General features: G+C 25.8%; 3 protein-coding genes across 6 annotated transcripts; 1 reads left to right on the forward strand and 2 right to left on the reverse strand.

The window, feature by feature from the left end:
- Positions 1-759: 759 nt before the first annotated feature.
- On the reverse strand, positions 760-2,818 carry LOC113797399 (zonadhesin-like). Of its 2 annotated transcripts, none has more exons than XM_027347766.2 (5): positions 2,206-2,818; positions 1,942-2,118; positions 1,687-1,866; positions 1,292-1,462; positions 760-1,218 (listed from the first exon to the last, which is right to left on the reverse strand). In XM_027347766.2, the coding sequence occupies exons 1-5, from the start codon at positions 2,564-2,566 to the stop codon at positions 989-991; spliced, it is 1,119 nt and encodes a 372-aa protein (XP_027203567.2). In that variant the 5' UTR covers positions 2,567-2,818; the 3' UTR covers positions 760-988. The 2 variants fall into 2 exon arrangements, with proteins under 2 accessions (XP_027203567.2, XP_027203566.2); XM_027347765.2 differs by having other exon boundaries at positions 1,942-2,121; positions 2,206-2,817.
- An 891-nt stretch (positions 2,819-3,709) lies between these two features.
- Positions 3,710-9,226, reverse strand: LOC113797428 (uncharacterized). Of its 2 annotated transcripts, XM_075824914.1 has the most exons (4): positions 8,622-9,226; positions 6,229-7,709; positions 3,792-3,988; positions 3,710-3,722 (listed from the first exon to the last, which is right to left on the reverse strand). In XM_075824914.1, exons 1-3 carry the CDS (start codon positions 9,178-9,180, stop codon positions 3,824-3,826), a joined length of 2,205 nt encoding a protein of 734 aa, XP_075681029.1. In that variant the 5' UTR covers positions 9,181-9,226; the 3' UTR covers positions 3,710-3,722; positions 3,792-3,823. The 2 variants fall into 2 exon arrangements, with proteins under 2 accessions (XP_075681029.1, XP_075681028.1); XM_075824913.1 differs by lacking the exon at positions 3,710-3,722 and having other exon boundaries at positions 3,739-3,988.
- A 3,017-nt stretch (positions 9,227-12,243) lies between these two features.
- LOC113797343 (sex peptide receptor-like) lies at positions 12,244-18,152 on the forward strand. Of its 2 annotated transcripts, none has more exons than XM_027347700.2 (3): positions 12,244-14,657; positions 15,595-15,953; positions 16,085-18,152. In XM_027347700.2, exons 1-3 carry the CDS (start codon positions 14,526-14,528, stop codon positions 17,454-17,456), a joined length of 1,863 nt encoding a protein of 620 aa, XP_027203501.2. In that variant the 5' UTR covers positions 12,244-14,525; the 3' UTR covers positions 17,457-18,152. The 2 variants fall into 2 exon arrangements, with proteins under 2 accessions (XP_027203501.2, XP_075680764.1); XM_075824649.1 differs by lacking the exon at positions 12,244-14,657 and adding an exon at positions 14,926-14,967.
- Positions 18,153-18,520: the final 368 nt, after the last annotated feature.

Raw genomic sequence — 18,520 nt, forward strand, 5'->3', positions numbered from 1 at the left:
AATTTATCATTCATCTTTTTTTAAATTAAAATTGTCGCAATTTTATCAATAAACAAGTTTATTTGAATAAAATTTAAATCAAAAATAATGTGATTCAAATCATCATATTGATTGATTGAATTGACAAAAGTTGTTCAATATCTAAAATCGATTAAAATCAGAAAAAAATGTCAAATGTTGTTTGGCATTGTTTAAACCGAACAAACAATTTAAATAATTTCATTATAAAATAATCATATAATGGATCAGATATTCATCTTTTCTTATTCATTATATAATGCATAAATTGATAACATCAACAACAACAATAATAATAATGATAACAATTTGCCTAAAATAATGAAAATAATTATTATTATTATCAATTTAAATGAATGAAATCAATTTCTTTTTGTTAGCAAAATATTATCATTTGCGGCGACAATTGTTAGTTTTTTTTCTATGTAATCAGAAGAAAATTATTCAAATTATCATGATGACGACATTGATGGCCTCATCAAGTGTGTTTGGAATGTCGGTCAAAACAACAACAACAATGATGATGATGATGATAATGATCAAAAAAATGGAGAAAAATGGTCAATCAAATTTGTTGATTGTCGAGCATTGTCACCAACCAACAAATACAGTTAGGAAAGAATTATATATTTTTTTCAATATTTCCGACTCGAAAAAAATGTACATTTGTACATTTGTTGAAATGAAAAACAAAAATTATCTTATTTATTCCAAATAGTTTAGATATGATGACGATGGTGATAGAAAAATAAAATAAAATCATATTTAATGATAATAAAATGGCCATAAAATGATAATAGATTTCATCGGAATCTTTGTACAGTGCCATCTATGATCACTGTAATTAACAAACAAAAAAATTCAAAATGACGTTATTCGCCACTGAAACGATAGATGGCATAAAATGATGGATAAATTCCAAGTTTTGGCTTTTTTTTGAAATCAGAATCATGAGATAGTGAATCATATTTTAGGCAAATTCCACTATTGTTCTGCCGTAATTATCATTCGACTTTTTACCACATTCTTCAGGTAGTACACATTGTAATGTGTTAGCGTGACGACGATAACCATCCTTACAGAAACATCCACGATTACAAACAGTTGGACATGTTTCACGTTTATTTTCATCAGAACAATGTATTGCACATTCCGAACCACATTGCGAATAGATTTCATTTTGTTCACATTTGATTGGTTCTTTTTCATTAAAAAAAATCCATTAGCTTCAAATAAACAATTCAATTCTTTTCAATTCTTGATTTGGACAAACCTGTTGCTATTGGCCGACATTCTTTAGTATTTGGATCACGTTTAAATCCTGTATTACAAACGCAACTTGGAATCCTTTTTTCAAACAGACATTTTGGCCTTGGATTTTCTCTCGTACGGATACATGGTTCACCATTCACATCCCAATATTCATTTGGACCACATTTATTGGCTATTATAATATTTAAAAAAAAGAGATGCACAAAAAAAATCATTCATAATATTAATGATGGAAAATTAGAATGCAGAAATCAATATCAAAGAGATATTAACCAAGATAAAATACAACATAGATAAATTATGATAATTGAAAGTGATGAAACACTTTTACGAAAAAAATACAAATATTCATACATCAGCTAAAAATAAATAAATAAATAGTTCATTAATACATACGACATTCAGCGAACGGTATACAGGTTCCATTTTTCGACATATCACGAACGTAACCATAATTACAGAAACAGCCGCGTTTACAATTATTTCGATTACAGTATGAAAATGGATTTCGATATGTTTCACAAGTTACTTCACATTCTGAACCACATCTTTTATAATTTTCATTATTTTCACATTCTTTTCGATATGAATTGAAAATAAATAAATAAAAATTTCATCAAAAATTAAAATTTAAACAACCATTTTACTTACTTGGACATTCTTCAGGGAGAATACATTTCAAATCATAATCTTTTACATAACCCGGTTTACAATCACAACTTTTCCAGCAAAAAGATTTACATGGTTTTCGATCCAAAAATTCACATGTTTTGGGACAAGCATTTGAACAATTAGTCAATACTTCAGTTTTTGGATCACAGATTGGATCTACTTTTGTTTTGAATAAATAATTTAGAAAAAGAAATCTATTCAGTTATAAATGAATTTGAAAACGGGATTGTTTTGTAAAATTACCATCAAAGTCGAATGTCGCAAAAGTAGTTTTAACTTTCAATTTTGTTGTTCCAGATTCTTGATCGGCAGTTGATGAAATGAATTCATTAGTTGTTGTTTCAACAGACGGTATAGATGTTGTTACTTGTTCGTTATCATCAACATTATTGCTAATATTGATACCATTATTCACTTCTATTTCGGATTGTTGATCGGTTATATTAATCATTGGATTAGCATTGATATTTGTGGTTGTTGTGATGAAGCAAACAAATATGATCATAAATATTTTCAAATATAAGCGTGAATGCCACGTGTTCGAACGTATACAAACATCATTATTTGATAATGCAAATATTTTCCATATGCTGAATGTTAACATGATCTTGGAACAATGAGATTTTTTTTTCTTTTTTTCCCACTTATTGTTGATTGACTAATTTTGATTGCCAAATATGCATACACAAAAAATTGAAAATTATAAAATGTCACTGTAATTGTGCCAACGTAGCCGATAGTTTCAATGATATTGATAATACGCGTGTTCAATTTATTATATTGAACAAAATTTCATTCCTTCCTGCATTTTTCTAAAAAAAAGTTTGAACAAACGTTTTTTGTTTCGAATACAGGCAAACATCACATCTTTTTGTTTTTGTTTTTTTTATTCATTCATTCATTTACAGAAACAACAAAAAAATCAATGTTCATTTGTATTTATGATATATACTACTTCCTTTATTGAGACATTCAAATATTGATGATAACAAAATGATAAAGAAAAGACGCATTTTGTATTTTTCAAATCATTCTTCATGTTTTTGATGTGATAACATTTTTTATTGAAAAATTTCTGGAAAAAATCATTTCGTTACATTCGATTGCCATAAACAAATTTTACCTTCTATTTCGAATGTAAAAGGGAATATTTTTCACTCTTTATTTTTTTGATTGATGTAATAAAATTGAATGTTTGATAACCAGAAATGAAAAAAAGGAGACAATCAATTTTCACTGGAATGGTTATGAAAATTGCACCATTATGTTCGAATGAATCATTATTATCATGTTTTTTGGATGATCGTTATAATGTTAGCAACAGTGTTCCTCATTATCATTCAAAGTGAAGATTATTAATTTTTTTGCTTTATATTCAATTTTAAATGATAATGTTATCGTAAATATTTAGCTTTTAATGATAAAAATAAGAAAAAAACATCACCAACATCATCATTTCATTATTGGGAATCATAAATATTACATTTTACGACATTTTATGTATGTTGATGGAACTGTCAAAGAGTACCGTTATATTCTTTACATTTATTTATTATGTTCATGCATTCAGGTGATTAGGAATTTTATTCTAGTTTATTACGAGTTTTTTTCCAGGATCTATAAAAAAATGTTTTTTTTTGCCTAATAAAAGCAAAATTCAAGTCAATCATATTGAATGTCAATCGTTAGATTTTTTTTGGCTTTGACATTTTGATTGGAAAAGAACATTCTTGTTCTAGAATTTTTTTTTGGCTTTTTATCTTTATTTTTTTTTGTTGATATAACAAAATTGGGTTCACAAAAAAAAATAAATAAACAAAAATATTTACAAGGTCGATTCGTTGTTCAATCCTATTATATTTCAAAGTTTTTGGCTGCTAGTTTGTTTTTTTTGTAAAAAATTTTCATTATTCATTTTTTTTGAAATATTTTCATTTCGATTTCGTTCTTCGGTAACGATTCTTGTTCCACGATCCCATGCCCATGCTTTGATGAATCCAAATCCACGATCAATGGTTGAATAATCCTGGTGGGTAATTTTTTGGGATTTGATTGGCCCAATTTAGTTTTCAACGATCAATATATTAATGTAGTTGTTTATTTTCAAACAGAGAATTTAAAAAAAATTGAACATAAAAACGAGAAAAAAAACATAAAAACAAATGAGAAAAATAATAAATGAATAGAAAAAAAGGATTAGATAAGAATCATTGATTTTTTTCCCAGTTTTTTTTTCAAAAATTCTAGGCTACTCAATTCGTAAAGTTCATCTATAAAATACAAAAAAAAGGAATAAAAAATCAAAAAGATAAAATGAACACTAAATGAAAAACAATAAAAATAAATTTTAATCGACTGGATGACATTCACAATTGGCTAAATATCTGTTTTTTTTTCAACAAACACACACCCAAATAAACATAAATTCTTGGAAAGAAAAACTATTGTAATTTCTATTATCATTATTATTACTGTAATTAACTTGATTCTGTTTGTTTTGTTAAAAATAATTTATTTTCTATTATTAAATTAGTTTTTTTTTGAGATAAATTAAATTTAGAAATCAATAAAGAAATTAGAATAAAAATAAAGATTCACACGCAAACAAAGATTGATCAAGATCATTAGCAAAAAAAAGAATGTAATAAACAAGTACAAAAAGCTTATGTATTAAATCGACTTATAATGACAAATATTCTGTGATGCTTTGGTTTTTTATCAAGATAATTAGTAATTTGAGAACTGTAGTAGTAAAATTTATAATCAGTTAGTAAAAGAATTAAAAAAACATTATCAAATTTAATTTTCTACCTGCATGCAATTGAGGTTATTATGCGATAAGAAAAAATTGATTCAATTTGGATGTAGAATTAGATGATGTTTAGTTTTTTCTCTGTTTAATCCATCGTTGATTGTCCGAATGAACAGAAAAAAAATTCGAGAATCGAACTGTTTTTATATCAATAATAGAATGAGAAATACTTTAACCGTTAGCTAAACAAAGATAAAGCGAAAAAGTTGATGAAAGAAAAATATCATGTAAATTTTCAAAATAACAAGTAAGATAAATAAATGAAAATCTTTATAATTCATTCAAATAATGATCATAATGACTAAATGATTTTTATACAATGGCAACATTCCATTAATTTTATATATCACAAACAGAATAGATTGGAATGAAAAAGTGAAAAACATTTCAAATTACTAAAATACCAAACACCAAATTGAATATACAATACCCATGTGAGATTTGAAAAAAATGAAAAGAAATAAGATTTCAAATGTTAATTTGTGAATGTTGCTTATTTATTATTTGTTTTTATTGACTCATCAAAATAATTTGAATGTTGATTCTTCTATATGGAGATAGTTCTAATAAATTTTTTTCAGGTGAATCCAAATTTTATTTTATTTTTAAATGATTCTTTTTTAAATGAAAAATTTTTGATTATATATTCAAACCTTTTTCGTATTATATTGAAAGGAAAAAATTCTGTTTGAAAATGATCTTATTTTAAAAGTAGATATTGGAATGATATTTTATTGTTGACTGGATACTAACAAAGCGAAAAATTCTAGACAAAAGATTCCAAAGCTCAAAGAATAAAGAATTCAATATAGAAACCTAGACAAGAATCAAGAAGAAATAGAAAAAATCTTGTTTACACACCGCAAATGTGTTCCATTTTTACTAATTTTTGTAATTTTCGCCATTGCTAAAGAAACAATTGCTTATTAGGCGAAAGAGAAAAAAAATAATTAAAATCAGAAATTAATTGTCTAGGACTGTAGGCTGTAGAAAAGGATGTGCCATATTGGAAAGTCATAGAAATGGAAAAAATACAACAACGAAAATACAGAAATAATGAAATAAATAAAAAAAATATTTTGACAAAATAGAATGTTTCTTTATAATTTTTCGATGTATTGGAATTTGTATCCGCTTAGTATCTATCTGAATTTTATTTTGAAATTCTAGAAATCGATCATCATCATCATCATTGATTATAATATGGATTATGTAATTTATATTTCTAGTTTGACGTTAGTTTTCTGGTTATTGATTCTTTTATATCGAATAAAAAAAAAGTCATCAATCATTTCAATTTCAATTTTTACTCCTCCATTAGTTTTCATATGAATGAAAAAAATATGTCATAAATTTGTTGCATAAAAGCGGCAACAACAACAACGCAATAACAGTATTAGATTGAAGTTTCTATTTGTAATGTTATTTAATTTGAAATTTTTCTGTGTACTTACTTTGATCGACAAAGTTTCATTTTTTATTCCATGTTCTTCTTGTTTTTGTTGTTGTTGTTGTTCAATTGAATTGATGTCATGTTTTTGTTGTTTTGATCTAAATGATGAAATTTTATCATCTTCATCATCATCAGCATCGGCATCGGTATTGTCATCAGTATCAATAGCTATTTGTTCATTTTCATCATGTCCGTCATCAATTTTTTCCCTATTATCATTATTATTGTTTTCGTTCATTCGATGATGGCCATATCGCTCTTCTATTATTTGTTTGGATGGCATTTTAGCTTCATCATTATTATTATTATTGAAATGTTCATTATTGTTATTGAAATTTGATAGTGATAAAATATTTTTATCATAAACGTTATTATTATTGTTATCATCATCATCATCAAATCGATTGAAATTCATATTCATTTGATCGTTATCATTTGTATAGTGATTATTATTATTGTTATTTTGAAGAAGGCTTTCATTTTGATTATGCTCAAACAATAAATATTGTCTTGGTATTCGAACTGTTGGATTTGAATTCGGTCTCCAAGGATTTGTAAAATTTTTTAAATTCAAAAACATTTCTGTTTTATTATCATTTTGATAATGATATTGAGAATCTGAACCATATCTATCATCACCATAATTTGAAATCGTTGAATTTTGTCTAATTTGATTTTGTTTTCCATGACAATCTATCAAATGTTTTGGTTCATAATCATCATCATCATCATCATTTCCGACAGAATGGGATAATGTTTTAGATGGAACTACTTTAATATTTTTGTTGTTATCATTGTTATTGACATCAATATTTGACATTGGATGTGTTCTGATTTGATCAATCATCGATTGGATTTTAATTGGAATTGTTTTCTGTGGTTTTTCAAGCAAAAATATTGATTGTTTTTGTTTTTGATATTCATCCCAAACAATTTGTTGTTCATTGTTATTAGTGTTGTTGTTTTTTTTAATCAATATTGTTGAATCAGAAATAACATTCTTAATTTGATTACTCGAATGATTGAGTTCATCTGGAATGTTGTCCAGATTTTCATTATAATTTCTATTATCCGAATCATTATTTCGGCTATTCACATAAATATTGTTGTCAATAAAATTCTGTCCATTTTTTATGTTTGACATAAATTTCTTATCTGTAATTAGCGATGGTAAGGTTTTCTGCATCATAGACTGTGTTTTTTGGTGTTCGATTTGAATTAAATTGGATGGTTTATTTATTTTTCCTGAATATTTGCCATTCTTTTCAAAATCCTTATTGTCAGTAATAGAAAAATGATCATTTTTATTAAGACTATTATGATGACGGTCTTGAGACATCACAGGAACATCATTACTATTCCATTGTACATTATTATTTTGATGTTCATCCAATTGAATTTTTTTCATTTCACCAATGGTTTTAGTCAATACAGGTCGACCATAACCATTTGACCATCCATTATCGAAGATTGGAAAATTTCCTATTTAGGTTCAAAACAAATGATATTTGAAAAAAAATTTCATTAAAGGAATGAAAAAAGAGATTATATTATAACTTCCGTAATAATATTTTATCAAACAATTTTTCCTCTTGTTTAATGATTCTATTATCGATAAGAATATTATCATAGCCATAAGGAAGGTGTGAGGGTTGATTGAAAAAAAAACAATCGAATCACGTAGGCAGTTGTTTTATTTGGTTTTTAAAATAAATTTTTTTCTATCATGTAAAAAAGTTGAGACTCTGCATGATGTTAATTCTCTACCTTAAACTTATTGATAAGAAAAAAAAATATCAAAAATTATTTCAATTCTTTCTAACTATAAAAAATTATTACCATTGACAAAAATAGAATCGGTCATATACCTTTATATATTGTGTTAGGTTACAAAACAATATCATGAAATTAAAAAATATGTAAACATAGCTATTTAATTTACCAATGTAAATACCAGAATGATTAGATTTTTTTCCATTCTTTACGTTTGAATTGTGTCACACGGGCAGAGCATTTCAGACATTTCAATTATTTCGAGAATTTTGAGGAAATTATTTTTTTTTTGTTCAAAAAAAGGCAAAAAACTAAAACAAACAATTGTTCATTTTTTTAATTTTGTTTTTTGTTTTATATAGAATTCTTTTCATTCTGCATTGATATTTCTAAAGATTAAAATGAAGAAAAAGATAAAAAATAATTCATATTTGCATTTGTTTTGCCTAAAACCAAAAAATGGCAAAAATTTTCATCTCTTTTATTTAACATTGTTTCAATCATAAATGGGGTTGTACATATTATCTATAATTAAATAAATAAATAATATTCAGGAAAAAATTGTCAGAATTACTAACCAAATTTTGTAAATAAAATTTATGAAAAAAATGTGACATTTACCTCGATGATCATTAAATCGATGAGGGGTGTGGTAATAGTGGTGTTGATCATGTTGACGTTTCAAATTAAAATCATTGAATAATGGAAAATGTTGTATTATGGCGATTGGAAAACGAGAATTTTTTTTCAAATTTTGATAAACAAAATTGTCACCAACTTTTACATTATTTAATCTTGTATTCAATGGAAATAATGGATTGAAGTCAATAAAAATTGGTCCTCTATTATGATGATAATAAGGTTGAATATTATCTTTAGCTAAAGTGGTTGTAAAAATATTCATTAATTCTATTAAACAAATTATCCATAAACATGTATGATGTAGTAACAAATTATAATATGAACAATGTCGTATTGGATTTTTTGCAAATTTACAATCATATTCAAACTTGAACAAATTACTTGTAGTACTTTTCGACAAACAATGAAAATAGTTATTTCGATGCGAATGACAATGATAAAGTTTACTTGATGACAAATAATTTTTTGTTTGTTGATTTGTCGTCACAATAATCTTTGATTGTTTAGATTCTTTGCATGAATTCATGTGAAAAAACATGATGATGATAATGATGTCTGAAAAATGTAAAAAGCTGCTGTTGTTGATGAATATTTTCAAGGATTTTTCATTCTTTTTTACAAAAATTAATTCTCTGCTATCCAATTGTATGCAAAAATGTTATTTTGGTTATAATATTTAATTGAAAATTATGGAATGGATTTATTTATGAATTTGAAGTGATTTCAACATTGAAGGTAAATATTACCTCATATAAAATAATGATGGAATGGGTATTATGCAAATCATCACGAATTTAATCAAGATGAGAGTATTTTTCTTGTTGATGTTGTTAATATTATTGCAAAAATGCCTGATATTAATGATTTCCAGAGAAATTACAATTCCATATGGATTATAAGATGATAAATTTACATTTTTTGTAATTAATATTCTCACTGTCAATTGCAATGACTATAATGATGGAAAATAGGTATAACATTCAGAATTGTTCAAAGAAATGAATGGAATTAAGTATAGGAAATAAATATATCACCAGAAAAAAATCGAACCGATCATTAATCATTTTGTTAATGATAATTTCCTATGAAACCATAATACGTAGCCAGGTTGTTGAAAAATTAATGAATGAAACAAAAACCAAAAAAAGTTAGCTAATGAAAGAGTTGAAACGTCAATGACAGACAATTGAAATAATATATGTGTTTGTCTAAAAGCAAGACTTTTTTTCTCAACCAACTATTTCTACGTTCATTGATTTTTTTTCTGAAGATATAATTATTGTATAATTGATAACAATTTGTGATACAGATAGAGAGACAAAACGTAATAGTTTTTTTTTCTACGTAAGTCAACCAAGGCGACAACCAATAGAGGTCAGATCAATCCATTAAGTGTAACAGATTAATTTATTGTCAAAAATCAACAATTTTTTCAAGGTAACAAACAATGAAACAAAATCATTTGTCCACAAATTTATCAAGGATCAAATTTGAAAATAAAAACAAAATGGTGACGATAGATTTGGAATTGTTTTAAATTTACAAATGGACCCGAAACAAATGAAATGGAAAAAAACAAGTTATTTTTCTTCATTATTGCAAAATAGAATTTCTTTAATTCTCAAATATTTTAGTTTTTTTTCCAAACTTTTTATTTCAATAATTTTCTATTTTTTTTTCAATGTTTTTTCTTTTACCTTTTTCTTATCTACAAAGAATTTGGAAAAAATGTATCCTTTTTTAAACATAAATTTTTCACCCAAGGGAAGCAAGAATTGGTTTTTTATCTGGCCTACAAACGTCATATTTTCATTGATGTTGTTGATAAGTGATGGTGATGATCTTCTATTTCTTTTATAATTATAAAAAACAAGATGATAAGTCTTCTAAGTAACTTATTGTGTAAATTTAGAAAAATTTCGAATTGATTCCACGTTTGTTGTTATTAGAGTTTTTTTTTGAAAATGAACAAAAAATTAATAAGTGGAAATGAAATCAAATACGATGACAAGAATGGCAAAAACGTTTGTCGCATCACACAAACACACGCAAATATGACAACCAGAACGAAAAAACAATGAAAGAAAAACTATTATGAAGGTTATGAAAACATTAAAAATGAATCTTTAAAATTGTCGAATACTGAGAATGAACACCCATAATGAGATATATGAGACAAATTGAAATTTATTTCTTTGTCAAGTCTAAAATTTGGAACAATAATTTATAACCAAACAAAACAAAAAAAATAATGAAATGATAATAATAGAAATGGAACAAAATTGTTTCATTCGTTCATGATTTGTGCTAATGACGGCTTCATTATTTTATTTAAGATTAATTTGGTTTTGGATTCTATCTTTATCCCATGATGATACTGTCCATTATTTTCATTTTCGTTGATATCAATTTCATTATTTTCCATGTGTGATTTGATATTATTGTAAACGTGTCTTGAATCACATAATTTTTTTAATTGTTGATCCTGGAAAGGTGCAATTTATAGCTGAAAATTAAAAACAAAACAAAAAATCTAACTCTCAAGTTTGTTTGTTGAAAGCAAATAGATTCTGAACAGATTGTTTTGTTGTTTTTGTTTTTTGACTGTAAAAAATAACGAATTCATACGAAATAATAATGTCAGACATGATTGAATGAGTGGCAAACGAAAAAAATAATTAAAAGTTTTTTCTCTCAAACCAATTATCTATTCAAATTTCCACTTTTTGTTGTTGTTGTTGTTGTTGTTGAATTCAATTGTTTTTCAAAATAAAAACGTTCCAAAACATCAAAAGTTTATCATGTTTATATTGTCTATAGAAGAAATTTTTGATAGAATTAATTAAAATTGAAAAAAATATTTCAAATATTCTCAAGTTATAAGGGAAAAAACAAAATTTGAAATGATAATAACAACAACAATATGCCTTAAGCTAAATAATTCTGTCTTTAGAATTAGAATATTCAAATATGATTGTTGTTTCGATTCCAGTGATATAAAAATCTTACAATAAAAAAAAAGAATATTAAATTCCAACAAATCGATTTAATCTCTTGTTGAACGATAGAATAACTATTAGAACGGGGAACAAATTCTTTCGGCAATTTTGTCTCAAAAGTTTTTTATTTTAAACTTTATTTTTATTTTTTCGTTACCATCTTATAGATTATCATGTCAAGAGAATTTTGAATCGACTAGATCAACAATTATCATCAACATCACAGGAAAAATTCAAATTCCAGGAGCAATTATAAAAAGATAAAGATCATTGCATGTCAGATAGGCAAACAAAAATTTTTTGACAATATTTCTTTCTTTTTTTGTTGGTATTAGTTGTGAATTCAAGTGAATAATACTTTTTAATGTATATCCGATATCGAGATTTAATCTAGACTATAGTTTAGAGCAAAAAAAAAAAAAGGAAAAAGATGTCAAAGCGTGGCAAAAATAAATAGGAAGAAGACTCACCGGTATTATCATCATCATCATTCATAATATTCTGTATTCTGCGCATGACATACATATTTTGTGATAACGATATATTATAACATCATCCTTCTTTTTTTCCATCAGCTAGCAAGCTAGCTAGAAAATTGTACTTGTTTACATTCCTTTATACCGACGAGATTCTTTTCAACAAACACCAAATACGTATACCATTTTTTTCTAACGAATCTCGCACTCTCTGAAAAACATCACTGGTGGCATCATCTAAACAACCAAACAAACAAACAAAAAATGTTTGATACCAAAACCCACCATATTGCTTGTATTGAAACAATCACTGATTCTTAACTGTGAATTCTGTATAAAGTATATAAAAAGCTACAAAATTTTGAAATAAAAAGTTGTGAAAAAAACATATTTTGTGTGTTTATGTTTGTAAATTTTTACAATGATCACAAAAGATTCGAAAATCAAAATTAATAATGTGGCCGAATCTTTTTTTTTTTGAGATTGGTTCATCGATCGATTATCATTATCATCGTGAATGGAAACTGAAAAAATAACCACAATATTTTTTTTTTTTTTTGTTATTGTTGTTGTTAAAAAATTTGATGAAAAATTATTGTTAAATTTTTTTTGACATTGAAAAATTTGTTTAGTTTCAAAACTAAAAAAAAAAAATATTTAAAAAATACAAATTCTGTGTGTATTCTATAAGTGATTCGATGTGAAAATAAATCTAAACATCAAACATGTCTACTTGTAAACATTTTCGAACATCCATCATCCACACATATGGCTAAACAAAAAAAAACATCCTATTAAGTGATTCTTATATCGAACAGGAAGTCATACTGAAATTTTTTTAATTTAAAAATCATTGAGCAAATTTTTTTTTCTGGTCCATCCAATTTTCTCAACAAAAAAAAAAAATTCTTTTGAAATTGTCAAAAAAAAGAAAACGATTCATTTATAATAAACTTGAACTTTTTTTTGTTTTGTAGATCAAAAAAAAAAAAAAAAACCATCAGACCGTAGAAAAATTTGTGACCACTTTTTTTTTTAAAAAAAATATATTTTCAAAATTAAGATTTTGGATGCATTAAAGAAAAAGGAAGCAAAAACGAGAAAAACTCCCAAATCAAACAATAACATTTCGGAAACGGAGTTTTCAGGGGAGAGAGAGAGAGAGAAGAAAACTCGAGAGAATCATCACTCGTGCCCGATATTCACAAAAATATTATCAACATCCGTAAAGACATTTTTTTCATTTTATTTGATAATAATTTTGAAACTACTTTTTATTTGTGTGTTATTTATATTGTGTTGTTTACAGTGCATTGTAACAAATTTTGATTTAAATTAACTTTGATATATTTTTTTTGCTTCTTCTTTTTTTTTCGTCCATCTTACTTTTTTTTGGAATGTGCATCACGAAAAAGTAGATGATCATCATCATTTCAAATTCAATAGAATTTGGACGTATTAGCTGTATTTATTTCAGAGGCTTTTCCTAAATATTTTTGTCTTTTTTTTTGTTTGTTTACCAAAAAGCTCATTTGATTTTCTGCCGATTCTTTCATTTTATTTCATCATCATCATCAACATCATAATCATCATCATTGAAATGAATGAATTCACTTAGGATTCAATTTGATTCATATGTCTAAACACACACACACACACATGGATTCTTGGTAGCTTAAAATCAGATTTTGTATTTGTTTCTTATATAAAATGTGTGTGCAAGTTTGTGAAAATGAAAAATTGAAAAATAGTCAAAAACGATTTTTCTTTATTCATTTATTTCTCTTTTTCTCATACTCTCTTTACTTTCACTTATTCTGAATTGAGTTAATGTTTTATAAATGTGTGAACCTAAAGAATCAATGGAAAAAACAAAACAATTCTATTGCTGTTGTTCCGTTGCAAAGACATACAGATTTACACGCATCAAATCATCACAAGAATAGTATTAACAGCAACATCAACAATAACGGGCAATTTGAAAATATCTGGTGTTTCTTTTGGTGTTAAATATAAGCATATGTAAATAATTGTGTGTGATAAAAAACAGACATGAAATTTTTAACAGAAATTGTTATTTAAAAAAATCCATTTTCATCATCATTGATTTTGTTTTTCAATGGGAATTTTTTTTCCTGTGACCATCACAAATATACTGTTACTGGTGTGAAATGAATTTAACATTTTATTCTTTATAACATTTAATGATTTGCTCCTGTTATTACATTCAATCATCAATGTTTTCATTTTTTTCAGTTGGAAACGATTAAAAAAAAATTTCCAAATTCTTTTTATAATGTCAAATTCTTTGTTGTTATATTTTTTGCTCATTTCATTTCTATATTGTTAAAAATAGAATTTTTTGTTTAAATATAATGTTAATAATAATAATAAATTAGATATTAATCATGTCTGCCAATCATTCCGAAACAATCATTAATAATTATAATAACGAGATGGCTACATCAACCATCCCTACAACGAACACTATTATAACAACTATGAACGATAATAATAATGATTACAATAGTAATTTTGAGGTCAGTATTGCTGTTTTCTTTAAATATTTATTTATTTTTGCCATTTTGTTACAATCTATTTGTTTTGTAATGTGAAAAACGTACACACACACACACATTAATCAACAAAATAATAGATGATCGAAAATATACGAAAATAATGTTAATAAATAAATCAAAATAATCGATTGTTTTTTGTACGAAATTTAGCAATTTTTATCGTTTGTCATTGTACATTTAGAATCATCGATCAATAAACATCAATATTTATTGTTTTTTTTCTTGTCATTAACAGATTCTGTTCATGTTACAGGTTAAATATCGTATCATTGTGAGTTTAGAATTTTGTGAATTTTCTTTTTTTCTATTTTTTTTCTAGTTTGAATAACTTTTATTTATTAAAAGATAATTATTCTTTTTACTTTTTTGTATCTATAATTCATAATGATTATGAGCTTATTACAAATGAATTTTTCTGCATTATTAATATTAATAAAGTCAATGTTTGTTTAAGATGTCATTTACTAGTTTGATTTTTTTCTCATCAATAGCAATTTACTTTCCTTTTAGATGAGAATAAAAAAAAATCCAATGAATAACAAAAGTGTTTTTTTTTGTTTTTGATCAAACACTTGAATTGTGTTAGAAATTGTTAATCTTCATCTTCTATTTTATGCTTTTGCCATCATAATCGATTTTGTCAAACAATATTTTCTTTTTAATGATTTTATTATCAATTAATCTTTTCTGATCATTTCTTTCTTTAAACAACATTACTTTTTCATGTTTTTAATGTTACATTCTGTTTATTTTCTCTTTCTTTCAATGTTATTTATTCTATGTTCAACACTTCTTGACATTATGGTTTTCGTTATGGGCTGACAATATAAATGTCAATTTATGGACCGGAAAAATATTTTTTGTTAAAAACATTCGAAATAAATATATAACAATCCAGGGTAATGTGTTAGATATAAGCACCGATCCTGAAGTATATTATCGTGTTGTATTGTTTGGTTATATAACGCCAATATTTTTTCTTATCACATTTGCCGCAAACATATTGATCGTTTTGGTTTTATCGAGGCCAACAATGCGTTCTCCAACAAATCTTGTATTATTATCGATGGCAGTTGCTGATCTACTAACATTGATATTTCCTGTTCCATGGTATTTTTATATGTATACATTAGGCTATTATAAATTTCTACTATATCCGGCATTATCATGTAATCTTTATCATGTTATGAGTGGAATTCTTCCAACATTCTTTCACACCGCATCAATATGGTGTACATTGTTATTAGCCTGCCAAAGGTTTGTATTTAGAATTTTATTTTCCCCTATACAATCCATTAGCATCATGATAATGTCATAGTTATATATTTAATTACTACATTAATTACGGTACTTTGCTGACAAAAAAAATTAATTTACTTATACGATAGATACATTTACATATGCCATCCGACATTGGCGAAAGTCTGGTGTACAAATAAACGCGTTACACGCACCATATTGGCCATATTTTTATTAGCTTCCGTCCATCAGCTGTTGCGTTTTTTTGAAAGTCATTGGATTGATACTATTGTTACGGTATCATATCCTCAAACACCAACACCATCATCAACACAGAAATCGATTTTTGACGATGACAATGTTGAGCTAATGTCAACAAAAAACGAAATATCAGAAATTTTATTAGAAACAAACAATGAAACAATTATAATCAATGAACCGCAAAAAGCATGCCGTCAAGTAATAGCAAAATGGATAACATCGATCGAGAATCTTTATTTTGGAACATATTTTGTATTTCGTATTGTCTTTGTTCACATAGGACCTTGTTTACTATTAGTCATATTCAATGTTCTTTTATATAATGCATTGAAGCGTGCCGAAAAAACAAGAAATAAATTACTTAATAAACAACATCGTCAACATTCTTCTGAACAACGAAATGGTTCATCTGGTTGGATAAAACAACAACAATCCGATGATCAACTGATACAACGAAAAGCTAATCGAGGACGTGATGCTAATTCAACTACTGTTATGTTGATAGTGGTTGTAACCGTATTTTTGATTGTTGAAATACCATTAGCTGTTGCAACAGCTATACATGTTACAGAGAATATGTTTACCGTTGATATTGTATCCGATCATTTTCTTTCAATGACAATTATATTCTCTAATTTTTTAATCATTATATCATACCCTTTGAATTTTGCCATCTATTGTGGAATGTCTCGAGCATTTCGTGAAACATTTCAGCAAATGTTCCTTAAGAATATATTTGAAATTCGTCCAACGACTAGATCATCAACCGCAGTAAAAGCAACGACAACGTTAACAACAATGACAAATATTTTATCAACAGACAACAATACTGCTATCAACAACAATACAATAGCCTTACAACCAAAACCGCCAACGATTTCAAGTATGAATCAATCGAAAATTTCAAATACGAATATCATTTCATTACCAACCCCTTCGAATCAAAATAATGGCAATGATAATGATAAATGTCACACAAAAACATTAAAATCACATTCATATAATGATAATTCCGAACGAATTAGTAGTAATTCTAATAATAATACAAATAATAATTTGATGGAAAAAATTATCAAAATTAGTGTTGACAATGATGATAGTAATGATAATAAACAGGAGGCAAACCAAATGATAATAACTATCAATACAAAACATTTTAACAACCAAAAGATTGAAAATAAAATTAATACCAATAATGATGATAATAACAAAGAAATTGATGATAAAAATGATGATGTACCAAAAGAAACGATGGTCTAGACTCTAAAGAATGATAATTAATTGGGAAGAATATTTTTATTCATTTTTTTGTTATTGTTGCTTTCTTAAATTTGTTGCACAAATGCTAATTTAGCAGTGTGCTTAAATAAAAGCTTATTATTGTTATTGTTATTGTTGCTGTACAGATAAATATTATCCAAAATCAAATTCGAGACAAACAATGTGATATTAATGTTGCTATTATGTAATGATATATGATTGATTCGATAGAAATAAATCATATTTATGGTTTCTTTTTTGCGATATTTTTGGTTCAACACAAACAACTAGCAGGCATTAGCCAAAATTAATGAATAGTTAATAGATTGATAATACTGAGATGTCTGTAAAAAGTCATATTTTTTTCTAATATGATGGAATCAGAATGTTTATAACTGAAACTATTAGAATGAAAATTTTGTGTATATAATGGAATTCCAATCAAATAATTGATAAATATTTGTCTTGATAATGGATCACTATCGAATGAATTTTTTTTTATGTGGGTGTTAATATTATTATTAATGTGGCTTGAACTTTGTTATCTCATAATTGTTGTTAACAATAAAAAAATGTATTTTGAAAACGATTGTAATTTTTTTCTGCTCTATCAAATTCATCCCTATTGGTAAATTGGCTTTACTGGCAATCATTGCAAATATGAATATTCTTTCCTGAATGTAACTTATTGATTGTAATGTTTCATTTTTTTTCCAAAAATTATATGTAAAAAGTCTATTGTATCATTACAATTATTATTATGGAAATAAATTTTTTATTTTTTTCAATCAAAAACAAAATCATTTTATTGTTTTAGGATTTACGGTCAAACGGATAGAACAATGTCAATAATGAAACATTTGACGATTAAAAGAAATTATTTTTGGACATGACATCGATCGCAAATTTCTTTGTGGTGTGAGTGATGATCGCAAATTTAATAACAACTTTTTCCAATACAAAATAAAACAGATTGTTGGATCGATTTATTCAACGGGTTTTTTTCAGACAAATGAATTCCATTCAAATGAAAACATCTTTTTTGATGTTGCTATTTTCATTTT

This window comes from Dermatophagoides pteronyssinus, unplaced genomic scaffold, assembly GCF_027571235.1.
Source record: "Dermatophagoides pteronyssinus isolate colony J.1.1.1.1 unplaced genomic scaffold, Derpt_VIB-CSIC_2022.12 sq0002, whole genome shotgun sequence".
Lineage (NCBI taxonomy): Eukaryota > Metazoa > Arthropoda > Arachnida > Sarcoptiformes > Pyroglyphidae > Dermatophagoides > Dermatophagoides pteronyssinus.